This window comes from Ranitomeya imitator, chromosome 8 (assembly GCF_032444005.1).
Source record: "Ranitomeya imitator isolate aRanImi1 chromosome 8, aRanImi1.pri, whole genome shotgun sequence".
In the NCBI taxonomy this organism is placed as follows: Eukaryota; Metazoa; Chordata; class Amphibia; order Anura; family Dendrobatidae; genus Ranitomeya; species Ranitomeya imitator.
The window spans coordinates 24,734,261-24,750,603 of NC_091289.1; the positions used below are offsets into that span (position 1 = coordinate 24,734,261).

At 45.0% G+C, this 16,343-nt stretch overlaps 1 protein-coding gene across 2 annotated transcripts in view; it reads left to right on the plus strand.

The window, feature by feature from the left end:
* PRICKLE2 (prickle planar cell polarity protein 2) overlaps positions 1-16,343 on the plus strand; it is a 284,919-nt gene that overhangs the window by 246,618 nt on the left and 21,958 nt on the right. For both annotated transcript variants that reach the window (XM_069736575.1, XM_069736576.1), the window contains 2 exons: positions 2,083-2,269; positions 12,007-12,834. In XM_069736575.1, the coding sequence (XP_069592676.1) occupies positions 2,083-2,269; positions 12,007-12,834 (1,015 nt within the window). The remainder of the gene's footprint in view (positions 1-2,082; positions 2,270-12,006; positions 12,835-16,343) is intronic.

A 16,343-nucleotide genomic window follows, 5' to 3' on the forward strand; every position in this document is an offset into this window, starting at 1 on the left:
AGAGCGGATTAAGATAGAAAAATATTAAAGGGGTTGTCCACTTTTTGGGAACAATTTTGTTTCCTGACTTAGATGCATGGACTTTAGGCTCAAAACCATTTTTAACATTTGGGTTTCATTAAAATTGTTGCCTTCTGTAGCCCCCTGTGTTGCACTTTTCTATTGCTCGCTGCAGAATGAGCAATTGGTAGGAGGATAGGAGTCTGCGCTGATGTGCTGTGAAATCCACAGGATGAGATAGGAATTCGACCACGCGGTTTAGTCTCTAGTTGGACCAACGTCTTCATCAGGAGAAGTGGTGGTCCCGATGAAGAAATCGGTCCTACTTCAAAACGCGTTGAGAATAAACCGCATGGTCCCAATTCCGATCTCGTTCTCCAGATTTCTTGAATACAGCAGCGCAGACTACTACTCCTATCCTCCTACCAATTGCTCTACACGGCGGGATCTCCTGACCTGAGGGGACGGCAGCAGCTGTCATACTGATTCCTCAGTTGTGGGAGAAACGCCACCAAAAGAAAAAGACAGATAAAGGAGCTACAAACTCCCCATAATGGCATCACATAGTGGGTTCACTGACAGATTCTTGGATAGCTCATTCATTGCGCTTTGTGTCTCCCCCCTTTTTCCTGGCTGCGGAATGAGCCATCCAAGAATCTGTCAGTGAGCCCACTATGTGATGCCTTTATGGGGAGTTTGTAGCTCCTTTATCTGTCTTTTTCTGAGCTCCTCTAAGCTGATTCGCGTCCACAGACCGCATCAAAGTTGAATGTTCAGAAACACAAAGAGCCAGTGAAAGCGAAACGGTGCAGCATTTTTTTTTTTTAATGTAACCCAACTGCAAAAAATATTTTAACCCCCAATACATGCATTTAACTAACGGGGGAACCCCTAGGATGGACAACGCCTTTAATTGTGACTTGTAATTAGAGTTGAGCCAAAAAACTTAGCAGGACTATGAAAGAAACCTAAAAGCCTCCTTGTATCTTCCGGAATCCTTTGCGCCTCTCGTGATGACCTTGCAAATACTAATCACAAGAGGCGCCAGGATTGCGCTAAGTCAAGTAGGAAGGTGGTATGGCGGCCCACGGACTAACAAAGTGGTTCTGTGAATTTTTTTTTTGCTCAACTCTACTTGTAATTAATTGCTCTTTCGATGCTTGGGAGTCAAGTAGGCGGTCCTATTTAGTGATTGACAGTTATATAATGATTTTATTCCCACCCGCTGGACTCCTAAATCCATAGTAAGCAGCAACCCAACCCCATACCTTCATGTCTAATTTAATTTTTTTCTCATATTTCAATAGTCCTAATTTTTAGGACTGCGGCACCTAAAAAATAAAAATTGAAGCAATCAGAGCTAGCTGTGATTGCTCGAGTTCGAGGTAGGTAATGGCTGTACAGCATATGGCGTGGGAATATCTCCATAGAGTAGGACTACAAGATTACAAGCTTCCATATAGTTGGATCGGCAAAGGTGAAAATGTTCTATGGAGTATTTATCTGCAAATTTTGTATTTATTGCATTGTATTTAATGCAGTATTTATCTGCATTTTGGAGAAAGAGGAACTGGACAGGCTATATATGTGTATGTATATATATATATATATATATATATATATATATATATATATATATATATATATATATATATATATATATATATATATATAAAGCCTGTCCAGTTCCTCTTTCTCCAAAATGTGCCACTGTTCAATATGACAGATTCCCTTTAAATTGTTACTGCCTCCAGCCACCACTAGAGGGAGCTCTGGTGCTTATCGCATACTGTGTTTGTACCAGTTATTAGCCCAGTATGCAATAAAGATGCTAGCGCCCCCTGGAGGCGGCTGCAGGCATTTAGAATTGTAGTATTTTAGTTTATGAAAATTTTAGGGTTTTATACAAAAAAAAAAAAACGTGATAAAGATCCTATAAAGCTAAATAAAAACTAATAATGGTAAATCATTGCATACTGGTGCAGGCATCCGCTGAGTTGTGCATGTTCATGTCACTAGGTGATAGAAATGCCCTTTAAGTGCAGCCATTGCCGTCCGTCTCATGCTTTTCTCCTCTGTTAGATTATTTTTGCAGATGAATGTACAGAAGCGGAGGGGAGACACTGGCACATGAAACACTTCTGTTGCTTTGAATGTGAAACGGTGCTGGGAGGTCAGAGATACATCATGAAAGAAGGCCGTCCGTACTGCTGCAACTGCTTTGAGTCCTTGTACGCGGAGTACTGCGACACCTGCGCACAGCACATAGGTGAGAGGCGCCATGGGCCCATCTGACCTCTTGGAGTAAAAACGGGAATTTCTTACAATGAAAGGTTTTGTTTTTAGTTGAACAAGTGAACAATCCGTTCTTAAAGTTGATCTATTGAAAGCCGGAAAATGGGCGACTGTAAGGATCAAGCGGAATAGCCGAGGCGACTTATGGGCACTGACCGTGCCAGTAAGAGGGTCTGAGTAATGGTGCCAAACATATGCCCCCATAATAAGACCATCCAGGGGGCTGCTCCAAAAGGCTTCAGCAAGGGTGCCCCATCATAAATGCCAGCCAGAGTTCTTCCATTAATATCACCAACCAAAGTGTTCTCATTAATAGTACCCTCCAGAGTGTCCTAGCTAATAGTGCCAACCAGGATGCCCCGCTAATAGTGCCAACCAGGGTGCCCCGCTAATAGTGCCAACCAGGGTGCCCCGCTAATAGTGCCAACCAGGGTGCCCCGCTAATAGTGCCAACCAGGATGCCCCGCTAATAGTGCCAACCAGGGTGCCCCGCTAATAGTGCCAACCAGGGTGCCCCGCTAATAGTGCCAACCAGGGTGCCCCGCCTATAGTGCCAACCAGGATGCCCCGCTAATAGTGCCAACCAGGGTGCCCCGCTAATAGTGCCAACCAGGGTGCCCCGCTAATAGTGCCAACCAGGGTGCCCCGCTAATAGTGCCAACCAGGGTGCCCCGCTAATAGTGCCAACCAGGGTGCCCCGCTAATAGTGCCAACCAGGGTGCCCCGCTAATAGTGCCAACCAGGATGCCCCGCTAATAGTGCCAACCAGGGTGCCCCGCTAATAGTGCCAACCAGGGTGCCCCGCCTATAGTGCCAACCAGGGTGCCCCGCCTATAGTGCCAACCAGGATGCCCCGCTAATAGTGCCAACCAGGGTGCCCCGCTAATAGTGCCAACCAGGGTGCCCCGCTAATAGTGCCAACCAGGGTGCCCCGCTAATAGTGCCAACCAGGGTGCCCCGCTAATAGTGCCAACCAGGGTGCCCCGCTAATAGTGCCAACCAGGGTGCCCCGCTAATAGTGCCAACCAGGGTGCCCCGCTAATAGTGCCAACCAGGGTGCCCCGCTAATAGTGCCAACCAGGGTGCCCCGCTAATAGTGCCAACCAGGGTGCCCCGCTAATAGTGCCAACCAGGGTGCCCCGCTAATAGTGCCAACCAGGGTGCCCCGCTAATAGTGCCAACCAGGGTGCCCCGCTAATAGTGCCAACCAGGGTGCCCCGCTAATAGTGCCAACCAGGGTGCCCCGCAAATAGTGCCAACCAGGGTGCCCCGCCTATAGTGCCAACCAGGGTGCCCCACTAATAGTGCCAACCAGGGTGCCCCACTAATAGTGCCAACTAGGGTGCCCCGCCTATAGTGCCAACCAGGGTGCCCCACTAATAGTGCCAACTAGGGTACCCCGCCTATAGTGCCATCCAGGGTGCCCCGCTAATACTGCCATCCAGGGTGCCCCGCTAATGGTGCCAACCAGGGTGCCCCGCTAATAGTGCCATCCAGGGTGCCCCGCTAATAATACCAACCAGGGTGCCCCGCTAATAGTGCCATCCAGGGTGCCCCGCTAATAGTGCCATCCAGGGTGCCCCGCTAATGGTGCCAACCAGGGTGCCCCGCTAATAGTGCCATCCAGGGTGCCCCGCTAATAGTGCCATCCAGGGTGCCCCGCTAATAGTGCCATCCAGGGTGCCCCGCTAATAGTGCCATCCAGGGTGCCCCACTAATAGTGCCATCCAGGGTGCCCCGCTAATAGTGCCATCCAGGGTGCCCCGCTAATAGTGCCAACTAGGGTGCCCCACTAATAGTGCCATCCAGGGTGCCCCACTAATAGTGCCATCCAGGGTGCCCCGCTAATAGTGCCATCCAGGGTGCCCCGCTAATAGTGCCATCCAGGGTGCCCCGCTAATAGTGCCAACTAGGGTGCCCCACTAATAGTGCCATCCAGGGTGCCCCACTAATAGTGCCATCCAGGGTGCCCCGCTAATAGTGCCATCCAGGGTGCCCCGCTAATCATTTCAGCATTTTCAGTTATATAATGGGGACAATAAATTCAAACCTTGTATCCCGTACTCCAGCACCGGCTCTGGGCTTATACGGGCCCTTTGGGGTCCCTATCATCCCCTCTCACTTTCAACCTCTTCTTCCAAGACCGATCACTTTTATATTTTCCAGTTGATGGTTGTATCATGGCTCGTCTGTTGTATCCCGAGATGTAGTCTAATCATTAACATTTTGGGGTCCATATGACTTCCTGATCTGGATTTACTTCTTTTTTTTTTCTCTCTTTTTTGGAAAGGCAAACAGAAATTATATATATATTTTTGATTTATAGATTTTACTTGCCTTCGTGGTGATGGGGGTGTAATAGAATATGTTTGGATATTATTTATTATTATTTACTTTTATTATATTATCATTTACTTTTATTATATATATATATATATCTCTCCTTTTTTTTGTTCAACACAATGCGATGATATACTGTGGCCTTCACAACTGTAGAAATGTAGATTGTATTTTTTTTACATTATTATTTATGTTTAAGATATATTTTTCATTATTATTGTGCGTGTGTGTGCATATATATATTATTGTGTGTGTATATATATATATATATATATATATATATATATATATCATTTTTTTTTACTTAAATGCAGTAATTGTTTTGCAATTGGGTTTCATAAAAAAGGTTTTGCAATTTGCCTTCTTTATGCCTCTGTGTCTCCTTTTTGATTGTTGGCTACAAAATGAGTTAACCGAGACTCAGTCAGTGAGCTCATGTTGAAGGTTTGCCAGCGAGTTTGTTGCTCTTATCTGTTTTTTTTTTTCTGAGCGTCTTTCAGCTTACGTTTGACCACAGACCGCATCAAAGTTGGGTGTACGGGGAAACAAAGAGCCTGTCAATGCCAAATGGTGCAAAATTATTAATGAAACCCAATTGTAACAATGATTTTTAACTCCAAATATATGCACTTAAGTAAAAAAAAAAAGAAAAAAAAAAGGTCCTCAGACATGGGCAACCCCCTTATTCCCAGCCTCTGTCCTAAAGATCAGGAATTAATCATCAAATTGTTTTAAAATACACCATAAAGGCATGGGAATACGCGGTTTGTCAAGGAGGTGTGTCAGTCTTTACTGTAGTTTTTCCGCATTGCATTCATGAACCAGGAAGCCCAGGATGAACACTACGGCAGTGGGTGGAGTAATGCTGCAGTGCGTGATGTGAGGAGAGCGGCTCGTGCATGGGAGAGTGCGGTTATTTTACTTTCTTACTAGACTCACCCCAAACTGCCGTGCACGTGGGAGGTCTACGGAAGTCATAAAAGTGGGAAATTTCCACTGACATAAAATGGGGGGAATAAAAAAAATCCAGCTAATTTTATATGCCGTCATTATCCTTCCCGCAGTGATTTATCCGGTAGGGTATATAGCGCTGTATACACGATACGGTCAGAGACATAAATAAGTCAAAAAACGGTATAAATGTATAAAAACGTCCCGGCGGCTGCAGATAAGCGGATCCCTGCCCTAATAAATGGGTTTTATTAACTCCCTGGTTATCAGGAGGCTCGTCACATTAGTGCCGAAAGCCCGTACGGGAGGCCGTGACACATGGCGGGGGAGGGGCGGCGATAATGGCGCTATATGGCCACTCGTGTCGGCCGTCGCCATAGCTCATCATTAGTACTGACAGCGTTTCGCAGTTACCTTGTTGCCAGGGGGAAATTATTGTGCTGGACTGAATACATTAGCTCTCCGCGGATCCCGGCTTCTATAAATACAGCGCGATGTGCTGGTTGCTACGGTAACAATGCATCTTAAAGAGAGATCGGAAATCTGGCACATGGCGGAGCGGCGTCGCGCGGGTCCCTAATCTTTGGCCTCATTTGTTCTGCATTAGATTGTAATCATATTTTCGGTTTCGCTGCCCCCGGCTTCATTTTAAATGAGCCCCTGTAGTACGTCATCAGGGCGGGGGGAGGGGGACCTAATGCATTTAGTATACTGGAGCTAGGCAGCCATCAGGAGCGTCATGTCCATGGATGTCATGTACTACCTGGGGACCATAATATAAATCAGGTAGGCTTCCACATTTCATAATACAAGTGGTGTACATTATTGCATAGATCTCTCGGACATGCTGTACTTAACTTTAATATCAAAATGGCTGAAAAATCCTTGAAAGTATCATCTAAAGCTCCAATCACCCACGGTAGTCTGATTAACAGTTCCTCAGTGTCCCTCCTCCATGCTGCTGGTGAATTTCCACTCACTAAATCTGATTGACAGCTCCTCAACATCTCTTCTCCTCAATCTCTGCCGACCTAGCTCGATTGACTGGTGAATAGTGTCCCACCTCCCAGTTGCCAAATTTCTGGTCACTAAGCCTGTTTGACATTTCCTCAATGTCCCTCCTCCTTGCGGCTGCTCAATCTCCACCAACTTGGCCTGATCACTCCTCAATGTCCCTCCTTCCTGCTGCTGCTCAGTCTCCAACCACCTAGCCTGAGTGATATTTCCTTAGTGTACATCTTCCTTGCGGCTGCTCCATCTCCACCAACTTGGCCTGATCACTCCTCAATGTTCCTCCTTCCTGCTGCTGCTTAGTCTCCAACCACCTAGCCTGAGTGATATTTCCTTAGTGTACATCCTCCTTGCGGCTGCTCAATCTCTACCAACTAGACCTGATCACTCCTCAATGTTCCTCCTCCCTGCTGATACTCAATCTCCATCCACCTAGCCCGAGGTGTATTTCCTTAGTGTCCCTCCTCCCTGCTGCCAAATCTTGGTCCAACTAGCCTTATTTGTAGCTCCTTAGAGTTCTTCCTTCAGGCTGCTGTTCAATCTGCACCTGCCTAATCTGATTGACAATTCCTCAGTGTCCCTACCCCCTGCCGCTGCTCAATCTGCGCCCACAAAGTCTGATTGGCAATTCCTCAATGTTTCTCCTCCCTGCTACTGCTCAATCACCACTCACCTAGCCTGATTGATATTTCCTTAATGTACATCCTCCTTGCTGCTGCTCAATCTCTACCAACTTGGCCTGACCGCTCCGGAATGTTCCTCCTTCCTGCTGCTGCTCAATCTCCACCCACCCCCACCTAGCTTGATTGACTGTTCCTCAGTGTCCCTCCTCCCTGCTGCCAAATCTTTGTCCAACTAGCCTTATTTGTTGCTCCTTAGTGTCCTTCCTTCAGGCTGCTGCTCAATCTCCATTTGCCTAATCTGATTGACAATTCCTCAGTGTCCCTCCTCCCTGCTATTGCTCAGTCTCCACCCACCTAGCATGCTTGAGCATTCAGGTGGTAGGAGGAACACTGAGAAGCTGCCAATCATGCTAGGTGGGCAGAGATTTACCAGCAATAGGGAGGTGGGACACAGGAATTATCAATCAGACTTTGTGGGCAATTGTCAATCAGATTAGAGAGGTGTAGGTTAAGCAGCAGCCTGATGAAGAACACTAGGGAGCTTTAAATCAGGGTAGGTGGACAAAAATTTGGCAGCAGGGATGAGGGACATTGATGAACAGTCTGTCAAGGTAGGGTTGAGATTGAGCATCAGGAGATGGGAGGAACACTTATAAACTGCCAATCTCAAACCCACCTAGCCTAATGGCTCCCAGTATCGCTCTTCCCTGCTGCTGAGATCTCACATTGCTGAGTATAAGCTGCAGCTGTCAGGCTGAGTGGGCAGTGGCACACTTGGACTCATGAGCTCTCACCTTATATTGCTGGACCCTATACAATGCTAAGTTTGATATGAGGATTGTCCATCCATTATGATTTGGATTGTCATAATAAGTACACCAGCTTCATCAAAGTCTAAGAGATCTATTTTAAAAATGAATTCAGCTTGAGTTGTGACATCTGGTGGGAGATTTATATACCGGGAAGAAGGGGTCAAATCTCAGGAACGGAGAGGCGCAGGAACCAAAGAAAAACATCGCCAGATCCAGGAGAACAGTTTACATCAGTAAAAAGAAAATACAAATTTATGGCAAGTGACAGGTCTTTTAGAGAAAACTGTTGAACCTGCTACTAATATGCCAAGCAGCAAGTTGTTGTGATGGTCGGACGCCATTGTGGCCTAAATCTGCAGAAGGTCACCAAGTTCTAGGTGCGAGTATTTGTGCAAATTAGTGAGTAAATGCTAATAAATAGACAGAATATCTTTAATACAAGAGTACCAAAAATGAATTCCATATGGGCCCGAAGGGAGAGGGAAAGACTGACTTGGTCTCATTCCTGTTTCCGTTGTGTGCTTATGCATAGAGGACCCCTCAAATAATGTACTTGCCAATAAGGGGGTAGAAAATTAGCCATTTAAGGGGCATGGAGGGCGATAGAGACACTAAGCTCTTTTGTCCAGTGTAATGCTCAGTCAAGTTTGATTTTTGCAATAGGGGCGGAGGGGAACACTGTTTTTATGTTTTTTTAATATGCAGAGACCTAGAAACGTGCATTGCACCTACCACACACTGAATTAATTAGGACCAACCTAAAGTGTCCATGCATCCTGTTTATTAACAGCAATAAATGTTCCTTTGTTTCGGAGGAGTCATCTCACGCTGGAGGTTCAGCTTCCAGAATTGGAACCACATTGGTGGAGAGGAATAATACCGCTGCGGCTACATAAACCCTGTAATCTCAGAGAGCCGCGAATAGTGCAGGTTGTCAAGTACAGATTTTAGCAGTCAATGTTCAGACTCCCGGGGCATCAAATGTTCTTATCGCTTTTCTTACTCCGCCATTTCTAAACGCTTAAAATAAGCCTCATGAGCTGATCACATAAAGCGCCTATCAACGAGATCTGGTAAACTGCCTGGCATATCAATTTAGGGATTAAAATCAGGACGTGCATGATATTTTTCCATGCGCTAAAAGTATAGTATTAGCAGCAGCCTTCTGTGATACTCATCCATGCCTTTATAGTCTACAATGGGCATATTAGTCCTTCTCCAGAATTGTTAGACTGTGGAGGGATTCAGCTCAGTGAGTGTGCTCAGTGAGTGTGCTCAGTGAGTGTGCTCAGTGAGTGTGCTCAGTGAGTGTGCCTTCAGCGTGTCTTCAGCGTGTCTTCAGCGTGTCTTCAGCGTGTCCGCAGCGTGTCCGCAGCGTGTCCTCAGCGTGTCCTCAGCGTGTCCTCAGCGTGTCTTCAGCGTGTCTTCAGCGTGTCCTCAGCGTGTCTTCAGCGTGTCTTCAGCGTGTCCTCAGCGTGTCTTCAGCGTGTCTTCAGCGTGTCTTCAGCGTGTCTTCAGCGTGTCCGCAGCGTGTCCGCAGCGTGTCCTCAGCGTGTCCTCAGCGTGTCCTCAGCGTGTCTTCAGCGTGTCTTCAGCGTGTCCTCAGCGTGTCTTCAGCGTGTCTTCAGCGTGTCCTCAGCGTGTCTTCAGCGTGTCTTCAGCGTGTCTTCAGCGTGTCTTCAGCGTGTCTTCAGCGTGTCTTCAGCGTGTCCTCAGCGTGTCTTCAGCGTGTCCTCAGCATGTCCGCAGCGTGTCCTCAGCTTTTTTCACTGATGAGAGAAAAAAATATTTTTTCCACATTCTTCCATCTATCAGTCAGTGAAAAGCAGACCAGAGACAGATATCATACGAATACTGTCAGATCTTTTTCCCGGACCCATAGACTCGCATTACCGATTATGCTTCAACATTCTGAACAATATAGGACGTCTCCACCATTTTTCACAGATTACTTCGTCTGAGGAAAAAAATCTAACGTGACCGGCTCCATAGACTGTCATAGTACGAGTGCTGTCAGTAAAAAAAACAAACGGTGGCACTTCTACCTGAAAAACTGATGTGTGAATGTGGAGTAAGAGGCACTTGGGAATTTTGGTAATTTATGCTCCCAGCATATAGTTTTCTTTTTCTCTCTTGACATGTCCAAAACAGGAACGTCTAAACATACATAAGACAATGTTATACATTACATGTATTGTCATTGTAGATACGTTTCGTAGAATATTTTTTTAATGTTTTTGTAAAGTCCAAAACTACTTTGTAGAATATTTTTGGATGTGTTTGTTGATTCCAAAATTACTTAAATTAAAAAAAGAATTGTTTTATTTAATTATCCTGAACGTGTTTGTTGTATACGTCATTACCTAAATTTGCTTCCTTCTCTCCTAAACACTACAAAGGAATACTGGTTCAGTGACCAATTCATGCTCCTTTAGAAGCTGCTTTCAATTGCTACAGAACAAGGTCCGTACATTACATTCAAATAGTTTGTGTTTGGGACTTTCGCTGTCTGAGCCTCTCTGTTCCTCATCCGCATACCAAGACAGTGGAACTCCCCTACACAGATCATTCTTGTATAGTGTACAAGTTGCTGAGCAGCAGTTAAAAGCAGCTTCTTAAGGAGTGTGAAGCGAGCATTGACACAGGGCTCCTGCGTAGTGTTTGGAAGAGAAGGAAGTAACATGATGTAGAGAAGAATATTCCAAAAATTCATAATTTTGCAATGACATGACCAGAGGGTGATTATATAAAAAAAACTATCCTCCAGGATAATCTGAAAAAAACAACAAAAAAGCAGATAAAGCTGCTGTTTTTTTACATATTGGGCCAGTTATAATTTTTTAACGAAATATTCATTTCCTAGCTCAGTTGTTGTAAGCCAATTACTGCAAAAAATGACCAGTCTATACAAAGTGTAGGAGTGATTGCGTAAATACATCGTTCCCTACGTCACATCTTGTATACTTGTTATGGGTCCTAGGAGGCAGATCGGCGCCCTCCCCACCGGATAAATACACAGTATAAATAGGGGATCATTTGGCCCACCCAGCTTGCATTCTCTCCTCCATGCAAGTTCTATAAACGTCCTTTGATCTTGGGTCTCCCCTGCTAAACAGTAATTGCTCACATTTCTGAGTGTCACCTCCAGTCGTTTTCACAGCGTGGACTATTGTTGACTTTTCCTTTGAAAAACACACTTTCCCATCTGTGTTTTTTTGGAAGTATCTTTTACATCCTGCCCTTTGCTTTTCTTTTATTAGTGAGAAAACATTGTCAGACATTTTTCTCTCTAGGGCATATGGTTGCCAGTTGTAAGAAACGTAAGGGTGAAAAAAAAAAAAGTTTTGAAAAACTCTGAAATACTTCCAAGACGTTGTCAATTTCCAATTAGACTCAATGGATTCCATTGGAACCAGGCTAAACTATTTTAACCCGATGCATCTGGAGTGTCGATTCTGCAAAGGTTTTCGTCAATTGTTCTTTTGTTCTATCGTATAACCAAGTAGACATGATCATTATCTCACTTCTCGAAAGCAAAGGTCATTTTACGCCCATGCTACGAGGTGTTCCTTTTCCCAGTTTCCTGTCTGCGGTGCCTCCTTCTCACTGGTACTCGGTGGTGTCATTTTACAAAAACTGGCATTTCTAACAGCAAAATTTTCCCAAAAATAACACTTTTTTGTGTTAAAGTGACTGTATTCTTATTATTAGTTAGTGATAAGCGAATGTCCTCAGATAAGGTGTTATCCGACCATGCTCAGATGCTAAGCATTGACTTCGGCGTGCTCGAAAAATATGTTTGAGTCCCCGCGGCTGAATGTCTCGAGGCTGGGATTGCCTAAAACGCCCCATGTCTTTTGTAATCCTGGACTACCCCTATAGACAGGGGAGTTCTATCATAGGGGGCATGAAGACCACAGGATTTCCAGGCTACTCTCGCACATCATCATTAATTCTCATCTTTTCTGCCACAGGTATCGATCAGGGACAGATGACCTACGACGGCCAACATTGGCATGCAACAGAGAACTGTTTTTGTTGCGCCCACTGTAAAAAATCACTTTTGGGACGACCTTTCTTGCCCAAACAAGGGCAGATATTCTGCTCCAGAGCATGCAGCTCGGGTGAAGACCCCAACGGCTCCGATTCTTCGGATTCCACGTTCCAGAACGCTCGCGCAAAGGAATCCCGGCGAAGCGCAAAGATCGGCAAGAACAAAGCCAAACTGGAGGACACCAACATGAACCCCTTACATGTGGCCTCCAATAGACTTTCCACCGACGTCGATCCGCTCTCTTTGCAGATGGATTTGCTCAGTGTATCAAGTCAAAACCCGAGTCTGAACCGGGACCAGCTATGGCGAAGCCGAGATGAACTCTACCACTATAATAACAAGATGGAGAGAAGCCAATCTCAAAGCCCTCTGCAGCTCCTCAGTCAGTGTAACATAAGGACTTCTTACAGTCCTGGACAGGGAGCAGGAGCTCAGCCGGACATGTGGGCTAAGCATTTCAGTAATCAGAAAAGAAGCTTGTCAATGATGAGCCACAGCGAGAGCTTCTCTCAGGAAGGCAGAGACGATTACTACCAAGGTAGACTCCGACAACAGGAGAGCTTTAGTGATGCGTCCACTCACAGTTTCAATGAGGCCAGGTCAAGTCTAAGAGTCCCGGATGGCAAAAACAAGAATTCGCAGCAGTGTCGAACAAGACATCCGATCAATGCACTTAAATTCACGGAGGGGTTAACAGAACAAACTCCGAGAGGGTCCATGGAGTCTCTTGCCCTCTCCAATGCAACAGGTAAGAACTCAAAGCAAAGGTGAAAAAAAAATTCATTATCTGGCTACAAGACTGCTGTTGAATGATGATGAATATTTGACCGATGGTGATGTCAATACTTTGAAACCCTTTATCTTTTTTTTTTTATGGGGTCATTCAATGTTGTAAAGGGCGCTTATTTAATGTTTCCTGAGTTGGAATTTTTCTTAAAGTCACTTGTCAGCTTTGGTCAATTTCTATTAAAGGGAATCTTTCAGACTGTTTTTGTAATTGGTTAACAGCATGATGTAGGGGCTGAGAGCCTGATTCCAGTGATGTGTCACTTATTAGGCTTTGTTTTGTGATTTAAATAAAATCAGGAGATTATCACTACAGGACTAGGTGTCTCGTGCCTCCTAGTCCAACCTCATCCCCACCAATTTCAATATACATTGTACACAGAAAGCAGCCAATCGGTGGTGTGGGCGGGGTTGTATACAGCTCAGCATTCAGAGCTCTGCTAGATCTGCAGCAGATAAAACTGATTGTATCACAACTGCTGCACCCAGTAAACTAAGTGATACTTCACTGGAATCAGGTTCTCAGTGCCTATATCATGCTGCTGCCGGATTACATAGAAAACAAACAGTTGACAAATTCCCTTTTAATATGATTCCCTGTTGGTACGACTCTTATGACACCCAGCAATTAGTTGTAATCGGTGGGGGGGCTAAATTCTTGTGCAGCTCCACCATCGCGGACATTGGGGATTACACCATTTCAATCCGTAGATGCCATGGCCTTCAGAGCTAGAGACTTTTTTTGTAGCCATTCCACGCCCTGAGGTTTCTGAATAAGGGACACCCCTCTATAATATAAGCTGAGTACTTAAAAAAGGGTTTTCCAAACCTAAAAATGTAATTTTAAGCAATAGCAGCCCAATTGTTGGGTATGGTTGGGCTATACGTAGCGTGAAGCCTGGCACAATGGTAGGCGTGATGTTCGCTCTTTGGCGCTGTAGCCATACTGCTTCGCGCACATCCAACCAGAAGATTAAGTCTATGGGTTGTGTTGGAAATCAAAATTGGTGTGTTTCTGCACAGTTACCGTACGAGAAACCAGGCGTGGCTGAATCCATCATACCATGCCGCCCTGACTCTTGGTCTTAATCTACCATGGGGGCCATTTACGTGCCAAAATTGCACCCGTTGGTCCATAAATAGGACATCATAGAGATTCTCTAAAGACAAAGGGGCTTCCGAGCTCCCAAATATGCAGCAGAACAATGAAGTAATCCGCCCAGGATGTGCTTCCTGTATGAGGACATCTCCATGGGGCGTATTTCGGCTTCAACTAGTTTGAACTATTGTCCTAGTGTGACTTGGCCGTGTTTAACTTGATGGGGGATAACCGTGCCGGGGAAGAAATGTCTCAGTAACGCTCTGTACATCTGCTACAGGCAAGAGGTGTAAGGTCACTTCTCCAAAAGACGTGCCAAGTATATCTCAGATCCTTCAAGTATTTGTTTTACCTCCTTTCAGTCTTCGTATTGAGTCATCGGACGAGAAGTTAAAATCACAAAGAAAAATAATTAGGCTTCATAGATATTTTAAACAATGAAATCTAAGATGGCTTAATAAAGCAATTAGTATTCTGCAAGTGCGCTCCCACTGAGTCATTACCAGAGGAGAATAATTCTACTTGGACTAAAAATATATAGACTTAAAGGGGTGGTTTACCTTTGGGGACAATTTTTTTTTGCTTAAACGCATGTAGTTTGGGGCTAAAAATCATTTTTTCAATTACGGTAGTTTTCTTTGAAAAAAAAAAAGTCACCTTTTGCCTTCTATAGTCATTGTGATTCACTGTCTATCGATAGCTTCAGAATAAGTTATCCGAAAATACATTGGTGAGATCATTCAGACAGTCTGAAAGGGAGTTTCTCCCTTTCTCTCTTATCTGTCCTTCTTTGAGCTCCTCTCAACTGATTTATGACCACAGACCACATCAAAGTTGATTATGAAGGACAATAAAGAGCCTGTAAAAGCTCAATTTTTGATGAAACTGAAATACAAAAATGATTTTTAGTCCCAAATGCATGCATTTAAAGGGAATTTGTCAGCAGGTATTTTTTCTCTCTTCTCAGAGCTGGATGATGTAGGCAAAGAGAAGCTGAATCCAACGATGTATTACTTAGTTTTCTGGGTACAGCCGTTCTGACACAGAGTTTTTAGATTTAGCAATACAGCAGAGCTGAGGAAGCTAACTCCGCCCACACCAGGCTCTGGATGTATAATGCCCAATGACAGTGAGCTGCCTATCACAGGAGAGGGCGTGTCAGACTAGCAGGCGCGCACTGCTGTGTCCCAGCACTGATAAGCTCCTGGTGCTAAAATGAGCATTGCAAGCAAACAAAACCAAGGAGCTTGACAAGAGAAGCATAGCTGAAATCTGTGTTTTAACCCTTAACTCATGCTGTCTTCAGATTACATAGCAAAAAACTGCTGCCAGATTCCCTTTAAGTAAAAAAAAGTGTCCTTTAAGGCTCTCATACAGATTAGATAAGTTGTCCAAGCCCGATGATTTCAGGGCTGACCACCTAATGTGTACGAGGGACCTTTAAATGGGTTCTCCAGTTTTATATTGATGATCATCATTATCATATCCGTTATCTGCTCCATCGAGAATGGGGCCAAACGGCACAACTCCGTTCACTGTGCAGCGGCCATTGCCAAAAACTGCAGCTACGCTCCGTTCACTTAAGTGGTGTGCAATCTTCTCTATAGATTGTGTAATGTGATAATATCATTTAGACATCAAGGTCAATGTCTGGGTTATGGAAAAGGCTGTAAGTGAAATTCCTCACATTCTTGATGTCCATGTTTGCTGGTGGGAACTGTTGGGTTGTCCTGTCACCTCCTGCTCGTGGCCACAAACTAAAAGCCTGAGGAAGGTCTCCAGACCTTAGAACGGTTGGATTTGTTGCATCGATAAAGGGAATTTTTTGGGGGAAGGATTTAGACTTTTAAGAGTTTTCTACAACTATCCAAAGTGGAGAACTTTGTCTCCTTACTGGCTAATGTGAATCCATTACTGGACTTTCTCATTTCCAATTGGAGGAATTAGGAGAACACTTTTTGCAAAGCACTATTGTCCATGAGTATTGATGGAGCAAATCGATTCACAGGACCCAGTCCAGTGGCCGCTTCAGTAAGAGGTGGCTGTCGAACGACTGCCCTGCAAACCTGCCGGGATCCACTCCGCTTTCGATTAGATGGCCTGATGTAATGTTATCGTTGCAATGCCCTGCGCCTGTGATGTCATGCCAGACTGGCTAATCAAAAGAAGAGTCTTGGATGCCGGAGATAGGAGGTGGTTCATTCATATGGCTCCCGTTCAAAGGCCACAGAATACCGACCAATGGATCTGGTCCTGCAAATCAATTCGCACCATCTCCATACATAAGCAGGCTTGAACTGGCCTACAGGAGAACTGGAGAATCCTCCGGTGGGCCCCTATGCAAGAGTAGGCCACCATCCTCTTATATGAGC